The 19,627-nt window shown below is 41.9% G+C and overlaps 1 protein-coding gene across 2 annotated transcripts in view; it reads right to left on the bottom strand.

Moving 5' to 3' along the window:
* The window catches only part of aco1 (aconitase 1, soluble), a 27,407-nt gene extending 7,780 nt beyond the window's left edge, over window positions 1-19,627 (bottom strand). Inside the window, exons 1-14 of one of the 2 annotated variants that reach the window (XM_031314661.2) lie at window positions 19,498-19,627; window positions 17,356-17,488; window positions 17,088-17,256; window positions 16,318-16,455; window positions 16,087-16,156; window positions 15,793-15,976; window positions 14,888-15,027; window positions 14,570-14,741; window positions 12,544-12,644; window positions 12,033-12,149; window positions 7,235-7,394; window positions 6,994-7,129; window positions 5,856-5,940; window positions 4,933-5,089 (exon numbers count right to left, since the gene is read on the bottom strand). In XM_031314661.2, coding sequence (XP_031170521.1) covers window positions 4,933-5,089; window positions 5,856-5,940; window positions 6,994-7,129; window positions 7,235-7,394; window positions 12,033-12,149; window positions 12,544-12,644; window positions 14,570-14,741; window positions 14,888-15,027; window positions 15,793-15,976; window positions 16,087-16,156; window positions 16,318-16,455; window positions 17,088-17,256; window positions 17,356-17,464 — 1,738 coding nt within the window. In that variant the 5' untranslated portion in view covers window positions 17,465-17,488; window positions 19,498-19,627. Of the gene's footprint in view, window positions 1-4,932; window positions 5,090-5,855; window positions 5,941-6,993; window positions 7,130-7,234; window positions 7,395-12,032; window positions 12,150-12,543; window positions 12,645-14,569; window positions 14,742-14,887; window positions 15,028-15,792; window positions 15,977-16,086; window positions 16,157-16,317; window positions 16,456-17,087; window positions 17,257-17,355; window positions 17,517-19,497 lie in introns of both variants that reach the window. The other variant, XM_031314663.2, reaches the window with a different exon arrangement.

Here is a 19,627-nt window from a genome sequence, read left to right as displayed (position 1 = left end):
TACCTTTGTTTAATGCATTAAGCACAAAAGTTATTTGGCTGTGAAGCTAAACACAAAAGATTTTTTTAAAGGATTTCTTTTTTTTTTTAACCTTTTGATCCTTTTTTGATTTAAAATCACAAGTTTCAATCACATGTAATTTCTAACACCAAGGCTAACCTGATGACATCACACAAATTCCAAAGAACGAAGAGTCAAGCTAAGCAAGTCTACAAGCATTTCTGTAGTAAAGGGAAGACTGGTAGACCCGAAGTTCAGTGTAGACTCCCGCTACCTCAGCAGAGCCACTATCATCATTAAAGACTCCACCCATCCTGGCCATCACCTCTTCAACCTATTGCCCTCTGGGAGGCGGTATAGGTCGGCCCAAACACACACCTCCAGATCCAGGGACAGTTTGTTCCCACAAGCAATTTGCACTTTAAATAAGAAAAACAATAAGCACTTTTATCCACTGCTGCTGCTACACACCTGCACATATGCAACAATACGAGGAAACTATTTTACTAAATCATTTTACCATTTACTAGTTTTAATCCTTTTTACCATCTTCACACTCTCGGCTCTATGTTCTTAGTTGAATGTGTTTATGTTTGCACCATTGAGTTGCACTTTTAATTTCATACTTACAATGACAAAGTCAATTCTGATTCTAGACGGCAAACATATTCTGACTGTATTAAAAGCGCCAGTTAAGAGCTTGGGACAGTGTTACGATGCAAATCTCAGTAATGCAAACCACGTCAAGTAGCTGAGAGAAGAAACCATCAAGTGAAATACGAAACCTTAAAACTCTTGTCTACAGTTTGGTTTGCTCCCTCAGTTGTTGTGGCCACAGATTGTCTATGTGGTCCCCATCACTCAGGATTAAAACTGGCAAGGGAGGTCAGTTCCCTCACTAAAAAGTGGCTGGGACTGCCAAGATCTCTAAGCAGCATCCACTTGTAGAACAAAGGAGCCCTGGAACTGCCTCTCTTGGGGATGAATAAAGAATTCAAATAGGATAAGGCGAGACTTAAGGGGTCTTTCCGGAATATTGGGTTAACCTGGCATCTGCACCACCTGTTGCAGCAGCAGAACGGGAAGTGGTGTCCAGCTTAGGGAATTCAGCAGGTAAAAACTGGACTCAAGCATGCTGACACTGTTGGGAAAATGCAGCATGGTCAAGAGGGTCTTGACATGGGTTTAAACTTCAAACAGGATATTTTGGCTAAAAGCGACAACTCTTCAGCAAAGGCAAGTATTAAGGCGGATTCATGCTTCTGCGGTGGTTCTATGCAGAGCTTTCACCGCAGCCTACGTAAGTGGCCTAAGGGTTTATACTTGTGCACAGGTGTTCTAGCGTATCTCTTTAAGAAAATAGCAGGGGTGCCCGGATAGCTCAGTTGGTAGAGCAGGCACCCATATATAGAGGTTTACTCCTCAACGCAGCGGGCCCAGGTTCGACTCTGACCTGCAGCCCTTTGCTGCATGTCATTCCCCCCTCTCTCTCCCCTTTCATTTCTTCAGCTGTCCTGTGAATAAAGGCCTAAAAATGCCCCAAAAAAGAATAGCAGGGCCGGCATGTGGGGATAGTGTTGTAGAGCGGGGGGAGAGAGTGACAGGGATTAGCTTTGAAGCAAGTACCGACTCAGAGTCATAGTGAGAGAAACAAAGTGTCTCCCCTGTTCTTTCCGACCACGGTGGGAAAAGCTGTAGCAGGAAAAGTTAACCCTCTCCTTGATTTCATGTTTATGGAGAAGGAGAACCAGGAAATGAGCAGTGGAAAATGCAACGGCCAAACAGATCAATCAGAGTTGTCGCCGCGACGTGTAGTTACATTTTTTAAGAGTTGCAAATCAGGCTACGGCGTAGCGTCTGTATCTACACGTAACTACGTACATATCCACGGCGTTGATTTAACGCAGGAGCACAATTCGCCTTTAGTGCCAACTGGTTTATCATACAGCTTACAAACCACTTGGTACATGGTCTCTACTAGCTCTCCTTTTTTGTTTGGTTTAAAGCTAGAGCTGCTGCCTGCTCTCCTAATGGCCAAGTAATGTCTCCCGCAGCAAGCAGTGAGGCAGAAGACGGGATGCACTGGCTGAGAAAATGTTGTAGTATTTGGTTGTCATGACTTAAAAAGTGGTTGACAGTCAGTCACTTTTGCATTTGCTCATTCTTAAAGTGGAGAGAGAGTGGAGGACCGTTTATTTGGGTTCAGTGGAGCGGACAGCTTAAAGAGACAGGCGCTACAAGAGAGTGTCTCAGACAGAGGGTGAATACAGGTGCAGCAGCCATGGGCAGTATGAGAGAAAGAAAGTGGTTTGAACATTAAGCATGTAAACATGTTCTAGAAGAAACACAAAATACAAGTATGAACCTGAAAATATGCATGCTAGTCCCCTTTAAACTGACATTCAGACGCATTGCAACCATAATAGTCAGTCTTACATTCACACTAACCCTGAAAGGGATATTTTTAAATGTCAAGCAGTTTGGCAAATCAGATTATAACAGTGTTGATGGGCAAATTTCATTTTACAATCCAAAGACTATATAGCCAATCCAACAGCATCCCATTGTGAAAATACACTTTTAGATTCTACATTTGGCTTAGGGCTGGCGATATGGACCAAAAATCATATCTCTGTATTTTTTGGCTGAATGGCGATAAACAATATATATCTCAGTATTTTTTACAAAGTGGGCTAAATGTTCAGTTGTAAGTCAAAGCCACATATGAGATGTCACAAGCACTTTTATTTAAAACAGACTGTCATCAAAATAAAATGCAAAGACAGGGTTTCCTTCCCTGTTTGAAAATAAACAGCTTCAACACATGAAATGAAAAATGTTAAATAAAAAAAGTCCCATCTCTAAGAACGCTCCTTAAGTTGTTTAACAACATTAACAGACTGATTAAAAGAGAGAGGGAGGGAGAGAGAGGGGGAGGGAGGTAGAGGCTCAGAGACAAGAAGGTGAGCGTGCGATGGACTGAAGTTTATGATACAAAAACTTTCTTGTACCATAAAGACGATTGTTACTCTACAATTCTCTGGTTTATCAGTGAAGTGTTTTAACTACACTGCAGAGTGGAGTCTTTACTCTCAGAGCGGACTCATTCAGGGCTTTTCCTGCATAGGGAAAGTTTTGGCGACGCCCAAAGAGGATTTAGCCGGCGCCAAAGGAAAATCACAAGCACCAAAATGTCCGATTTTCAGCAGCTAGCCTCCCTCTCATCCACAGCTGCTATATTTTACACAAGCCAGCTAAGTTATAGCATATTAATTAAACAAACTGGACTTTGAGGTCAAGTGTATTCAAATCCAGGTCCCTTACTGCATTATATTCCATTACATTTTAGGCACCATAAATTGGTGCCTAAAATGTATCAAAATGCAGGAAATTAAGTCTTTGATGCTTAAAATCTCCTGGGGGAGGACCCCCAGACCGTCCACTTCATATGTGTCCCAACAAAGGCCCATTCTGAGCCGGAAAAAACCCTGTCATTATGAACGGGTCCGGCGCGGGTTGAATGCGCATCGGCAGGTCAGCGGTACTACAAATGTCTCATGTATGTCTGTATCGTCACTACGCTGCATTTTTATGAACTATGATAATCTGAGCCATGGGTCACAGTTCTTGCCCGGGTCCAACAGGCACCGTCTTACACGCTAGAACTGAAGTTAATTACATCCACTAACTACTGTTGTTCCGTGTTTTTTTTTTTCCCCGCCGTGGCCGCAACAACAGAATGTTTCCAGCGAAAATACTGGTACAAATACAGGTTTTCCACTAGTGCTTAACAAAATACATATACAGCTGTGCTAATAACATATAAAACTGTGGACAAATGTCAGCAGTGTGGACCGGTGCTGTGTCTCTCCATGTTGCAGGAGTGTGTGTGAGTGACTGGGGGCGGGGCTGCACATAGAGTGAAGAGGAGAGATGCAAAGAAAGGCACGGCTTATAAAGCTTATACACCCTCAATTTCTGCCAGTTTGCTGTAGTGTGTAATGTCGGGGGTGAGGGGTTGTGGTGACACTGACAGACCATAACCACTCAGTGTAACTAGTATGCATAGTGACGCATGCCTGTGGTGCTGACAGCCAGGGCTAAGCAGACATGGGAAACTACTGATGGGTTCTCCGAGTGTCTGCTGGAAAGGCACAGAGACTGGCTGCGCTTTTGTAGTCACTACTAATCACGTCACGAAAATACCAGTTCATCAATCAAAAGAAGTACAGCACTGATGAATTGGCATTGCACGCCTGAAACATTGCCCGACTCACAATGGACAGTAAAAAAAGGAACAAAACCAGAGGGTTATAATTGATACTGCAGAATCAGAGCAGTGTTTAGCCACTGCTACTGCTTGCTCTTGGGGGAATTACTGGAATTGTTGGGTCTTTGTAAATTATAGAGTGTGGTCTAGACCTACTCTATCTGTAAAGTGTCTTGAGATAACTCTTGTTATGATTTGATACTATAAATAAAATTTAATTGTTTCCCATACATAGGTTCTACTTGGGGACCCTGCCCAGGTAGATGAAATCCGAATTGCTTTAATTTATTTTTTTCAATCAACGATGTATTTTTAACAGCGCACACAGACCAGTGGCATCCAGCCCCTCCCCCTCGAGACAGACAGACAGACAGAGAGTTTATTCATCCCGAAGGAAATTTTAGTGGTCTGTTGTGGGGATTAACTGTACTGATAAACCCTGTAAACGCCGCTGTGAAAGCTCCCCGAATGTAATTTATACCAGTAGCAGCTAAAGTAGCTTCGAGCCTCAAGCAGAGATGAGGAGCGGGCTACAGAGGGCCGGTAACACTTCAAAACGTATATGCTTAACTGTCTGACACAATGACTAGTATTGTTTTTATTCAATGTGTGACTTATTGTTCTCGGGGTAGTTACTCCCAAAATATTAAAAAACAACTCACCAACGGGTTCTTTCTCAAAGTCTATCCTCACAGTGCCGGCTATAGCGTAGGCGATGACTAGTGGTGGAGAAGCCAGGTAGTTTGCTCTGGTGTTGGGGTGGACTCTCCCTTCAAAGTTTCGGTTTCCTGATAGGACACCTGCAGCAACCAGATCTCCCTAAAAGACAAATTAATGCAAACACCTTAAATGGTTTTAAAACATCTCGCCAAAGGACTACATTTTAAACTTAGCCAGCTGGCTAACACTGGCATGTTTACAGTAATGTTTATTAATGTGCGTTGTCATTTAAATAAATCAAAGGAGTACATGACAGAAAATAATGTAAGCATTTATATTTTGAAATGAAGCGTGTATCTACATAGCTTGTAAAAAAAGTAAGGAGAAATACTTCACATCAGGAAAAGAGTAACAGGCAAACAGAAATAAAAAGAGCAAAGGTGGGTTTAGTGCCTTTAAAGGACAAATCTGGTGCAAAATGAACCTAGGGGTTAATAACACGTGTACCGAGTCGACCGTTCTCTGGGATATGTTTTCATGCTAACCGAATGTGACCAGTTTTAGCGTAAACCGCTAATTAGCTTATAACGCTACTCGTCGGGGCAGAGGGTAAAGTAAAAAGAAATCGCTATTTCTATACCACTAACAAGGCTCAAAATAGCACCACACTTCCACGGTACGCCACACACTGGTCACATTGGATTAGCATGAAAACATATCCCAGAGAACGGTCGACTCGGTACACGTGTTATTAACCCCTAGGTTCATTTTGCACCAGATTTGTCCATTAATATTCTTGTTGCAACAGAACATAAAGAGTGAAACTTGCTGGGAGGAAACAAAAGACAAAGAAGGAAGAAAAAGAGCTCATGTGTGCTTTGAGATTTTACATGACAGTAGGGATGATGAAACAGCCTCTTAGTACCTGGGTTATGGCGTTCACCACCGGCTCTGGGAGTGGCCCACTGTTGCCTATACAGGTCATGCAACCATAGCCAACAACCTCAAAGCTAACAAGGGAAGAAAAAATTATCGTTTACAAGGTAAGCAAATATCTTCAAAGTGCTTCATACTAACTTCCGTTGACTGGGCCATATGACAAAAATCATATGAGCAGCATGAGAGAGGCCTGGTTATGTCACATTTGTATCATAGGGAAGTGTTTAAAGCACAGCTGTAAACTCTGTGGTCAGTCCAATAGTGCTAACTTTACTTTTATTAATAATGAAAGCAGTGAGACTTAAACTTAGTATTATTGTAGTCTATGATTGAATACTTGCATACAAATGCAATACCAAGGATAGCCCAGCAGATGTCACCACTCTCACGGTATTAAATGCTTCACGATAACGAATTATTTTCAGCCCAATTTAGTTGTTTCAGTGGCTTCAGAAGGCTTCGTCCCACTCTAAAGCTTATTTATGGCAATACTGGATTTACAGGATTTTTGTATCAATGTGATTAAGTGCCTTCATTTGTCAGGTATTGGATGAGTCAATAGAGACATTCATCAACATGTAGTTGTATCTATAAACAGTGTCTCAATATCATTTTTTTTTAAATGTTTCATATATCATAATATATACTGGAACTGATGTTACATTACTAATGCATTGATTAAGGATTTTAATTAATATTGTCCACCCTTACTCTGATGTTATGTAAAATATACTGTTTATCAAACCCGGCCAATAAGTGATTTGTGAGGCAGCCACCAATTTATGTACTGAGATTTCTGATCGCTTTGATTTAGATTTTTAACCCAGATGTAGTTAGAGGTAGTTTAGAATTGCAATTTCCTTTTACTTATTGGCCAACATTTTCCATAGCTTTAAACTGCATCTCACAGTCTTCCTCAGCAGATAAGTTTTCTCAGTTGTCAAAAAGTATGGAACTTAATCATGTAATCGATGAGTTTGTGAGCTATATCCACGACAGAGAACATTTTGTTATAAAATCTAAGGAAAAAAGCTAGTAAGTGGACGTTGTTGAACTTCCCATGGAACATGTTTGGATTATCCACACAAAGACAACTGGCTGAAAGAGGAATTTGAGCAGCTTACCCCAGCTGATAGAGGTAGTCCATAACACCGCTCTCCTTTAGGTAGGTGGTGACCACGCCACTGCCAGGTGACAGGCTGGTCTTTATGTACGGCTTCACACTCAAGCCACACTCTATTGCTTTTTTTGCAAGGAGCCCTGAAAGAAAAGCACTGCACTTTTACAACTCCATCAAATAACTGGAGTAAACATTAGACTAGAATACACCTGCCCAAATCCTATGATATCCCGCTGTACACCCACCGGCTCCAAGCATGACGGATGGGTTGCTTGTGTTGGTGCAGCTGGTGATGGCAGCGATGACCACAGAGCCGTGGCTTAATGTATACTCTTTTCCATCAAACTGGAAGGGGACCCCAGTGCTGTGACGCTCCAGAGCCACCTGGAAACCCTTGAAACCTTGCTGAAAATGTCACAGACCAACATGAAACAAGTTACTTTGTGGAGTCAGACAATACCCTGGAACAGGGGTTCTCAACCTTTTGCAAGCTGGGCCCCCCCAAAGGTGGTTCATTACAGTTGGGCCCCGCCCGGCACCACCCCCACTACACCACCTTGCATAGATAGATATATAGCCCTAGGCTAGGCTATTATTTTTAGGCCCACACTATTATTATTATTATTATTATTATTATTATTATCATCATCAGTAGCGGTAGGTAGGCCTATTATCATTACTAGGCTATTGTTAGAATTGGCAGTAGCACCAGACTTCTAATGTGAGCTTGCAGGCATTATTATTATTATTATTATTATTATTATTATTATTATCATCATCATCAGTAGGCCTATTATCATTACTAGGCTATTGCTATAATTGGGAATTGGCACCAGACCTGATATGAATTTATGCTTTATTATAGTTATTATTACTAGGCCTAATAGTAGGCATATCATCTCTATTTTTGACAGACGCTTGCAGGTAGGTGATGTTAATGTGAGACCTGAGCCAGGTATGCTTCATCGTACCTTGGAAGCTTTTTTGCAGCTGGTGGTGCGTCGGTTGCCTTGTTGGTCCTCACTAGAAATCTCTCCATTTTGTTTGGTTTTGAAATAATTTGGATGTGGATTAGTTGTGTTTTCAATAAAGTTGAGGCTATGATGTAACAATGTGTGCGTGTGTGCAGCCTGGACGTGGAGTGGTGTGTGTCTCCTCTCTGCTCTGACTGCAGGCTGGGTCTACGCTGCGATGCTACTGAGAGACTGACCGCCTGTGAGAGGGACGGTGAGGGGCGGGGGAGGGGCTCACGGCAGCACCTGCTGCTCGTTGAGCACATAACTGCAGAGTGATACGTGCTTTCGAGACTCCAAACACCACAAAAGTCTCCAATAACACCAGTAAAAGTTGCTAGATTTGTCGCTAGTCGCTTTTGACAAAAAAGTCGCCAGGAGGATGATTTGTTTTACAGTGCGGAGGCTCCACGCAGAGCTTTCTCTGTAACCTACAAAAGTGGCCTGATGTTTATACTTGTGCACTGGTGTGTGCGTGAGCCGGCGTGTGTGTGCGTGTGTGCGTGTGTGTGTGCGTGTGTGTGTGTGTGGTAGAGGGAGAAGTGAGAGAGTGACGGCGTTTAGCTTTAGAGCGAGTACCGACTCTAGAGTCATAATGAGAGAAACAAAGTGTCTCCTCTGTTCTTTCTGACCAAGGTGGGAGATCTGGAGCAGGAGAAGTTAACCCTCTCCTTGATCTCATGTTGTTATAGAGAAGGAGAACCAGGAGAAGTTAACCCTCTCCTTGATTTCATGTTGTTATAGAGAAGGAGAACCAGGAGAAGTTAACCCTCTCCTTGATTTCATGTTGTTATAGAGGAGGAGAACCAGGAGAAGTTAACCCTCTCCTTGATTTCATGTTGTTATAGAGGAGGAGAACCAGGAGAAGTTAACCCTCTCCTTGATCTCATGTTGTTTATGGAGAAGGAGAACCAGGAGAAGTTAACCCTCTCCTTGATCTCATGTTGTTATAGAGAAGGAGAACCAGGAGAAGTTAACCCTCTCCTTGATTTCATGTTGTTATAGAGGAGGAGAACCAGGAGAAGTTAACCCTCTCCTTGATTTCATGTTGTTATAGAGAAGGAGAACCAGGAGAAGTTAACCCTCTCCTTGATCTCATGTTGTTTATGGAGAAGGAGAACCAGGAGAAGTTAACCCTCTCCTTGATTTCATGTTGTTATAGAGAAGGAGAACCAGGAGAAGTTAACCCTCTCCTTGATTTCATGTTGTTATAGAGAAGGAGAACCAGGAGAAGTTAACCCTCTCCTTGATTTCATGTTGTTATAGAGGAGGAGAACCAGGAGAAGTTAACCCTCTCCTTGATTTCATGTTGTTATAGAGGAGGAGAACCAGGAGAAGTTAACCCTCTCCTTGATCTCATGTTGTTTATGGAGAAGGAGAACCAGGAGAAGTTAACCCTCTCCTTGATCTCATGTTGTTATAGAGAAGGAGAACCAGGAGAAGTTAACCCTCTCCTTGATTTCATGTTGTTATAGAGGAGGAGAACCAGGAGAAGTTAACCCTCTCCTTGATTTCATGTTGTTATAGAGAAGGAGAACCAGGAGAAGTTAACCCTCTCCTTGATCTCATGTTGTTTATGGAGAAGGAGAACCAGGAGAAGTTAACCCTCTCCTTGATTTCATGTTGTTATAGAGAAGGAGAACCAGGAGAAGTTAACCCTCTCCTTGATCTCATGTTGTTATAGAGAAGGAGAACCAGGAGAAGTTAACCCTCTCCTTGATTTCATGTTGTTATAGAGGAGGAGAACCAGGAGAAGTTAACCCTCTCCTTGATTTCATGTTGTTATAGAGGAGGAGAACCAGGAGAAGTTAACCCTCTCCTTGATCTCATGTTGTTTATGGAGAAGGAGAACCAGGAGAAGTTAACCCTCTCCTTGATCTCATGTTGTTATAGAGAAGGAGAACCAGGAGAAGTTAACCCTCTCCTTGATTTCATGTTGTTATAGAGGAGGAGAACCAGGAGAAGTTAACCCTCTCCTTGATTTCATGTTGTTATAGAGAAGGAGAACCAGGAGAAGTTAACCCTCTCCTTGATCTCATGTTGTTTATGGAGAAGGAGAACCAGGAGAAGTTAACCCTCTCCTTGATTTCATGTTGTTATAGAGAAGGAGAACCAGGAGAAGTTAACCCTCTCCTTGAGTTCATGTTGTTTATGGAGAAGGAGAACCAGGAAATGAGTCGGGGAGGAAATGCAACGCTACCCAGCCACGACCGAACAGCGTGTGTCGCCGCGACGCGTAGTTACATTACGTGATTTTTTTCCCCCTCCCATCCTGTAGCCTACTCGCACCCCCCCAGGAGAGTGTCTGCGCCCCCCCAGGGGGCGGGCCCCACCGGTTGAGAACCACTGCCCTGGAAGGTAGCAATTGAGTCGTGAACACACGTTCAAGCTATTACTGATTTAAAAAAAAAAAAAAGGGCTGTGTGTTGTTTTTTTCTAGACTTGAGCTAATACAATATTTGAGTTTTGTAACGATTCCAAAACTACACTTTACGATAACTCAGATTAGATTTTGCAAACTACTTTTTATTATACAAAAGAAGCAACAAAGAAGAACATGACAAGTTTAAACAGTTAGCCTCAAATATTAAATGTCTAACCAGAAAGCAGCCATATAATAAGACTAACATTGACAACATTTTGTTTAAAATCTCAAACTATCTCATGTAAGCAAGGGGACAAATCTTAATAGATATTCAATGCTAGCTTTTTGTGTTTTCTATACTACAGACCAGGGCATGAAATTGGCACCCGCCCACCTGCCAAATGCGGGTAACTTTTGTGATTGGCGGGTGAAAAATTGAGTGATTCAGACACCTAACTATCGGTAAGCAGGGAACGCCGTTGCTTACGGGCCTGGTCCAATCAGGGGACCGCATGACTGGCAGACATTGATTGACAGCCGGGGCCCCCTATCGCATTTTCATTACTCACACAATCCCAGCATCCCACGTGCAGCCACTGACCAAGCGGGAGTGAGAACGGGTCAAATTAATTTCCTAGTTTCTGATATGAAGACAAGACGTGTATGACTCGAACATCTCACATTTACCAACAAAACGTACAGCGAAAGACCGTGCAAAACATTTCAGACCGTCCTGCCAACCTGTATACATTTTAACATTAATGTACGCTGTCACTGAAGCTGCTGCTGTTTCAATACTGTCGGCTCTCTGCAGCGGGCGGGGCTGCTCCGTTTCCCCCGCGACTGACACACACACACACACACACACACACACACACACACACACACACACACACACACACACACACACACACACACACACACACACACACACACACACACACACACACACACACACACACACACACACACACACACACACACACACACACACACACCTCAGCCCAGAGTAATGAATTAATAATAATAATAATAATAATAATAATAATAATAATAAGTATTATTCTCCCCAAAACAAGTTTCCTTTTTATTTATTTTTTTATTTTTAAGAACTATACAAAAAAATTATTGTGTTATGATGCGCATTCACTAGTGTTTTGTTGTTGTTGTGGTGCGCGTAGGCTACTTCTGATTTTGTCAGTCATCTCATCTCTTATATGCAGTGGCGTAACGAGCAAACACCGGGCCCCTATGCAGGATTATCAAGGCGGGCCCCCCTACTACAGCACATAATGACGGCGCAATGTCCACGAATAGGCTACCATCAATAGGACAGGATCATAGAGACACAGCAATTCCTGTTTTTCACCTTTATGACACAAAAAAAAAAACTGGCTGGTAAAAAGTCCCTGTGGAAGGTGGTCAAAAAGTTAACTTCATGCCCTGCTACAGACACATTTTAATTTTTTTACGGTCTAATTTTTCTGTCTTTAGTGTGATACTTAAATTTGCACCTTGGGCTGTACATACTTTATCATATTTTATGTTTGAATGTTTATCCTTTTTTTCCACGCCACATTAGATGTTGGTGAATGGGACAAATAAACCTTTGAATCCCTGAATTCTTGATTCTTCTGGGATGCATGAGAGCGTACTGGTACCGACCTTTGCTCCCAGGCAGGTTTCAAAGTCGGTTTTCATGTCAGACACAGCAATTCTGTCCTGAGGTCTTTTGGGGCCGCTGCAGCATGGAACCACGGTGCTGAGATCCAGCTCTACAACCTGAGAGAGGGGGAGATCAGGATGTACTGGTAGTGGTGGTTCATTTCATATATATTTGCCTCACCGTTTAAAAATAAATACATTTGCCAATTTATACTTTTCTACGTATACATTTATTGTTGAAACTGTTAGCAGTCTTATGTTTAAACACCTCATTTATTTTATTATTTTTATTATGTTTTTGTGTTTAGTATCATGTTACAACTTGCTTCTAAAAAAAAAAGGAAGAAATAAATCTTGACGCCCTGGTATGGTTTTACTTATAATCAGGGTGTGAGCAAGTTACTCTGTTGTGTCTTTTTGGCACAAATACAAACTCTATTTTACCTTTTAAAAAGCAACTGTTAATCGACCTTCCTATAATAAAAACTGCCAAAAGGATGTAGAGACTGACCCGAGTGTAATCTGGATCCTGAGAGACATCGTTGTAGTCTCTGAACATGGCCACTGCCTTCAGGTACTTTGTAATGTAGGCCAGCTGCTCTGCTTCTCTCCCTGAGTACAAACGAATGGAAACAAAACGCTGAAAATAATTTCTTAAGATTAATCAGAGGTGTCTTTATACTCGGCTGCAAACTGGAGGTCACGTTTTGCCAGGTTTGCCAGAACTTCTATGGAGGCAAGTCAGTTATTGAACAATGCATGATGTCTTTTCTGCATTTGTGGAATGTTGGTACACCGGTAAGTTAGGAAGTGCAAGCTGCTTTTAAAAAAATAGCACCAAATCAATTCAAATTAGGGATGTTATTTATTACCCGTTTCACAGATTTTGACTGGTTAATACTATCAGTTAAACAGGTAAAAACAATATTATTGTAATTATGTATTAAGTAATTATTAAGTGTGTTGCATGGTAAAAGAAAAATAGGCTTTACACCCATTTCTTAACTGCTAGTTAAAGTGGCAATCCTTACAGATTGATCCTAACACTGTGGACTTATGTTCATTATAGTGACAGCCTGTGGAAAAAAACTTGTGTCTGGTTGTTTTGTTCTGTAGCCGCAAGAGGAAAGAAGTTGAAATTAGAGTTTATCTGCAGAATCATAAGTAACGTTGGTCTAACTGAATTTGTAGCTAGCAAACAATGTAATGTTTTGTTTTGTTAAGGAACAGCTAGTCTAGATCCACGACGTTCCACTTCCGAGATTGCTCCGGTGCCGCCTGAAATTCCGCCGGATGTCCCTCTTTTCGGTCAGATGTCCCATCACCTTCCTCTTTCTTTGTGTTGGCGTTCTGATCTCGGCTGGATTTGTGAGGACTACGGTTAACTGCTCCTCAGATCTCTGCAGGGTAAATCCAGACAGCTAGCTAGACTATCTGTCAATCTGAGTTTTCTGTTGCACGACTAAAACTACTTTTGAACGTACACACGTTCCACCAAAACAAGTTCCTTCCTGAGGCTATTTTACAGAGGCATTGTCATTGTGTCCAGAGCTTAGCGCCGCCCAAGACAATTGTGATTGGTTTAAAGAAATGGCAATGAACCAGAGCACGTTTTTCTTCCATCCCGGAATGCTTTATGGACTAGCCAGAACCTCCTCCGCAGCACTGTGGAGGAAATCTGGCAAAGTGAGACTAAGGAACAGCTAAAGGCTATCTAAGTGAAGTTTTAGCCAGCTGGAAAACAATGAAACGTTTTGTTAAAGGAACACGCCGACTTATTGGGACTTTGTCTTATTTACCGTAACCTCCAGAGTTAGATAACATACATACCCTTCTCATCTCCGTGAGTGCTGTAACGCTGTCTGACAGCTCCACCGGTAGCTTAGCCTAGCATAGAACATGCAGGTGAATGGTTCCACTAATCCTACTGCTCCCAATTGTGACAAAAGTGACAAAATAACAGCAACATGTTCCTATTTACATGTTGTGATTTGTATAGTCACAGCGTGTACAAAAAACAACGTAACATGAGACACAGCCATCTTCTAACTGTAAACAAACCGGGAATTATATTCTCAGACATGCTTGCTGCAAAGCAAATCATTCCGCCCCAAGTACTATATTCTTCCGCCTGAGAATATAGTTCCCAGTTTGTTTACGGTTAGAAGATGGCTGTGTGTCATGTTACGTTGTTTTTTGTACACGCTGTGACTATACAAATCACAACATGTAAATAGGAACATGTTGCCGTTATTTTGTAACTTATTGGGAGCAGTAGGCTAGATGGAACCATTCACCTGCATGTTATGTGCTGGCCTGATGGAACCGTCAGACAGCCTTACAGCACGCACGGAGATGAGAAGGGTATGTATGGACTTGTCTAACTCTGGGGGATACGGGGAATAAGACAAATTCCCAATAAGTCGGCGTGTTCCTTTAAGCAACAAGTTAAGTTTTCACTCAAATAGAAATCTTAAATCAACCAGGACCGATATCTCATGCAACATGATCTCCATATTCTACAGCGTGGCACCCACCGGTCTGCTTGAGGTACTGAATGCTGACGTTGTCCACGGGGAAGAAAGCTGCTGTGGCTCCGTACTCTGGACACATGTTGGCGATGGTGGCTCTGTCAGCGATGGACAGCTGAGCAACACCTGGGCCAAAAAACTCCACAAACTTCCCAACAACACCCACCTGACGGAGGTGCTGAGAGCACAAGTGGAGAGGGAGAATGTCAGAATATGATGCTCAATACAACAGAAATAACCCCAAAATAATCAAACATGTCTCTGCATACCTCGGATTATTTTACATTAAGTTACATTGTGTAAAGCATGAGTAATTCTAATTACCTTAGTAACTGTTAGGACAATGTCAGTGGAGGTAATGAACTTGTCTGGGGTCCCGGACAGCTTGTATCCCACCACCTCAGGCAGGACCATGCTTATTGGCTGACCCAGCATGACAGCCTCTGCCTCAATTCCACCCACACCTGATGGTTTTATGACAAATAGAATTTAGAACTTCATGATCAATGATCAATTCAAGTTATTTTATTTGGTCATTGTCATGTTATCTATCAGCTGGTCTATTTCCTTCGTGTTCAACTTCCGGGATTGCTCCCGTGCAGCAGGAAATTCCGCCGGATGCATGTATTTTCCGTTTCCTTCCGCTTTCTTTGTGTTGGAATTTTAAATTCGGTGGATTTCTGAGGACTATGGTTAACTGCTCCTCAGATCTCTGCAGGGTAAATCCAGACAGCTAGCTAGACTATCTGTCCTGTTTTCTCTCACACGAGTATTTTGCAGCGGCTCTGTGCGGAGTTTAGCACCGCCCGTGACAATTCTGATTGGTTTAAAGAAATGCCATTAAACCAGAGCACGTTTTCCTCCCATCCCCGAATGCTGTGTGGAGAAGCCAGACCCTCCTTCAGCACGCTTTGGAGGAGGGTCTGGCAAAGCGAAACTATCTGTTAGCTAGAGGCTTATCCGTGCACTGCATGAATAAGCAAGAGCAGACATTGAAAACTGTTGAAAACAGAGGCTTGTCTATTCTTTGTACAGTAAATACCTATGTCTGATCGCCTTAAACGTAATGTAAACAGGACATTCTGGGTTTTAGGATCACATCAATTCTACTTTTTCTTGACTGGAAACCACTTCCTCTGTGATCCCAGTTTACAGTCTCCCACCAAGATGTATAACGCACAACTGAATATATAATGTTTGAAACAGACATAAACAAGACATTGTCTTACCCCAGCCCAGGACTCCCAGCCCATCAATCATTGTGGTGTGGGAGTCGGTGCCCACCAGGCTATCAGGGTAGAAGTACCCATCATAGTTAAACACCACTCTAGCCAAGTACTCCAGGTTGACCTGGTGAACAATCCCTGAACCAGGAGGAATGATCCGCATGTTCCTGAAGGCTTTAGAGCCCCACTGGGAAGAAGGAAGAAAGGCAACATATTTACAGGGTTAAAGACATCTTTTCATAATTATCTATATATAAGAAATGTAGACCTCACACTGGATTTGTTCATTTTTCACACCTTTAAGAACTGAAATCTCTCTTTGTTGCGGTCAAACTCCAAGTCCTGGTTTTTCTGAAGGCTATCAGATCTAAAAAAGGAGAAAGAGCCAGTGTGTTTACATTTTAGAGAAAGAAACAAATGGTATCACATGTTTTAAAGCCTCAGCAAACTGAGAGGATGATCATATTGTATCTATATTGAGGATGAAACAGTATCTTTGAACTACGAGTTTGATGAACCTGGTCTTACTTCCTGTTAAAGTCCACCTGGATGGAATGATCGATGACGAGATCAGCAGGGCAAACAGGATTAATCTTCTCTGGGTCACCGCCTAGTTTCATCACCGCATCACGCATGGCAGCAAAGTCCACCACTGCAGGGACGCCACTACAAGGAGAGTTCAGAGACACAGCATAGGGCAGGGCGATAAATCCATTTTATCGATTAACTCAAATGTGTAGTTAATGTCGACTTGTTTAAATGAAAGTCGGTTTTCTCCTTCCCATCAGTCACTTAGACACAAAAACATAGGAAAATAGGGTCCAGGTTGAAAAAAATGGTAGTTACCCTTTAATGATGAAAATAATTTGTGGCGTTAAAACCAAAGCAGGAGAGGCCAAGATATCCTGACATTTAGTCCTATTATAGGTCAACCTGCAAAAACACTGGATCATACATTTCCCACAATGCACCTCAATATCCTCTTTACTTTAGAGAGACTCTGCCTGATAAACAACCTTGTTGTCTTTAATACTCCAAAACGCCAGTATGTAACGCAGGCTTTTTGTTGGAATTTGTAGTAGCCAAGCCGAGGTTATCCTGATGACATCACTATGACATCATCAGGGTTATTTTAAAAGTTCAAAATTGATGGAGTTCCCTCTGAATTTAAATTCTAGGGGTTCAAAAAAAATGCTGTTCCACACAACAGTCCAGTTGTGAAGGATTCCATCCGTTGCTAAAAAAAACCTATGGAGAAACTCCCTGACATTAAATGTAAATGAATAGCGTCCACATACGTGAAGTCCTGGAGGATGACCCGAGCTGGTCTGAATGGTACCTCCACAGTTTGAGTCTGGGTCTGCTTCCAGTTGAGGATGCTTTCGACATCTGAGCACTTTACCAGAAACCCATCACAGTTCCTGACAGCAGACTCCAGAAGGACCCGGATGGAGAAGGGCAGACGATCTGAGGAACAGAGGGACAGGGAACCTCAAAATCACTAAAACTATTCAGTTACCCTGCCCAGAGGTTTCATATCTGCACTGAGTCAAGAATTTCTGTTACCATATCTTGGATCTCCCAGTTTGGAAAGATTGTAAAACTGCTTCTTTGGGTCCGTGGAGTCCAGAGGCTCAACTATATGTTGAAAGGGATTATTCACAGTTGCAGACATCCTCCTCTGTGTGTCAGTACAGATCTAAAGCATACATAAAAGCAACAAACGCCTGTTTTTAACACCAAACAAGAAATAACAAATATTCTCATTAGTCTAGTTTTATGTTTTTTACTCTACCTTTCAAAAATGTTAACTGCACATGAAGACCAAATGAATCAACTGGGGGTGTAGTATGTCTTTATGGAGCATAAAGAGGGTTAGCCTAATTACAAGGCCTAGGCCTCCTGCACACTGCCTGCGTGGCGTGAGCGTGTCAGCTGCGTGGCGTGAGCGTGTCAGCTGAGTGGCGTGTCCGTTTTTATTTCGGCTCCCATGTTAACAGGTTAGAGCTTGCACACTGCCTGCGTGACACACACGTCTCAGGCGCGGCTTGAGCCGCGCCAAAAACGCATGCATGCTAGAAATAGGACCGGCGCCTATTTGTTACGCGACATGCAAGAGTGTTGGAAGCGTTTCCAGGCAAAATAGAATAGAAAAAATATGTTTCGACACAAATACATATTAATAAATTACATTTTGATGTTTATAAGTCTCTAGGTTTTGACATAAATGCAGATATAAATGTAATTAAAAAAAAATAAAACGATGGATTTTCAAATATTGCACCTGTCAATACAGAACGAAATATTCTGTAGCCTATTTTGCCATCAATACTGCCGACGTTGTCTTTGCTGTAATCAAATCAGTATATAATTTATCAATGGGAAACATCCATGTGTACAGACAAGGCTAGCAGCAGCAGCAGCGTCAGACACGTTTCTGGTGTGCAAAGACATAGAAAACGTCACGCAACAGAAACGCCCCGCTCACGCCACGCAGGCAGTGTGTAGGAGGCCCTAGTCTACAATCTGTAGTCTTTCCATATTCAGTGTGGAAATGGATTAACCTGAGGGTTAGTGAACTCTTGGCCCATGTTTTCCAAACCTTACATAACTAAATCTCTTTAGCAATCTGATAAAACTTTAAACAAAACAATGTTTAAAGAAAAAAAAAATTAAATGTTAAAGTGCAACTGAATGTTCAACTAGATTTACTTGTTGAAAACGGTTCTACTACATGTAATTTCCTTGAGAGACGGTATGTGTGTGAGAGTTGAAATGATAAAAAAAGAGCACTTGACTGGGCCTTCACATCCTGAATGTCCACATATTTTGTTGAAGGGAGGGCTAAAGGTCTGCTGCAAAGTGCAAAGTCAATTTATGATTCTGACATTACTGATGTAACACAGCCAGAACAACCAGCACCAGTGCTTAAACATGTCTAATATGACAATAAGAAATAGTAATATTGAATTCATTTGTAAATTAAATGATAATGAATAGGCTGGGTAATTAACCTCTAATGGTATATTTTTGGGGTTCAAACCTAGTGTGCCTAAAGTCTAGTTTAGATGTGTAGTCTTGTTTAGGGAACTGATGTAAAATCTGAATCCTGCAAGTTAAGACTGTTCTTGTATGGCTGTATGGCAATTTACGAGAATGTTGCTTTATTTTGTTAACTGACAAATGAGTTTTGTGAAAGAAAAAAACATGTTTACACTATTATAGATACAACTTTAACAAACCAGCCCGTAAATTACCATTAAAACGGTACCATTTGAAAAAACTCTAATCAAAACTACTTTTACATAATGGTGTTTAACGCAACCTCTGTTCATTCATATTTCCCTTCCCATGTCCAAACCTGTAACATGGCCTTCTAACAGAAGTTAGCATTAGCTAACGTAACGTAGCTACTTGGTCAGACGACAACATTTACAAACGCATACGTTTTGTATAAAAACACAAAATGGAAACGGACAGTATTGAAACATTTCTAGTGGCCAATTCACATATAATATTAGCATGATGGTATAAACGAATACAGGTTTGGAATGTGAGAGCAAAAGTTAGCTAACGTTTGCCTACGATTAACTATTCTGTATGACAGCAAAAGGGGGATTTTAGTACGATACTCTATTGTTCACTAAAGATAATGGAAGACATGTTATGAGACAGTTAATTAAATCTGCTCGGATTTTAAGTACTTACTTATGTGTGCAGCAGAGGAGATACCGCAGAGCACGGCCGTGTGTTATCTGTACACTGTCAGCAGGCTAGTCTTATACAAGAGCTCCTGGTTCCAATATGGTTCGCTGCCAGCTGCAACAACAACTACACT

Source organism: Sander lucioperca, chromosome 17 (assembly GCF_008315115.2).
Source record: "Sander lucioperca isolate FBNREF2018 chromosome 17, SLUC_FBN_1.2, whole genome shotgun sequence".
Taxonomy (NCBI): Eukaryota; Metazoa; Chordata; class Actinopteri; order Perciformes; family Percidae; genus Sander; species Sander lucioperca.
The sequence above is the reverse complement of the archived record's forward strand: the minus strand, read 5'-3'. Positions and strand labels throughout refer to the sequence as shown.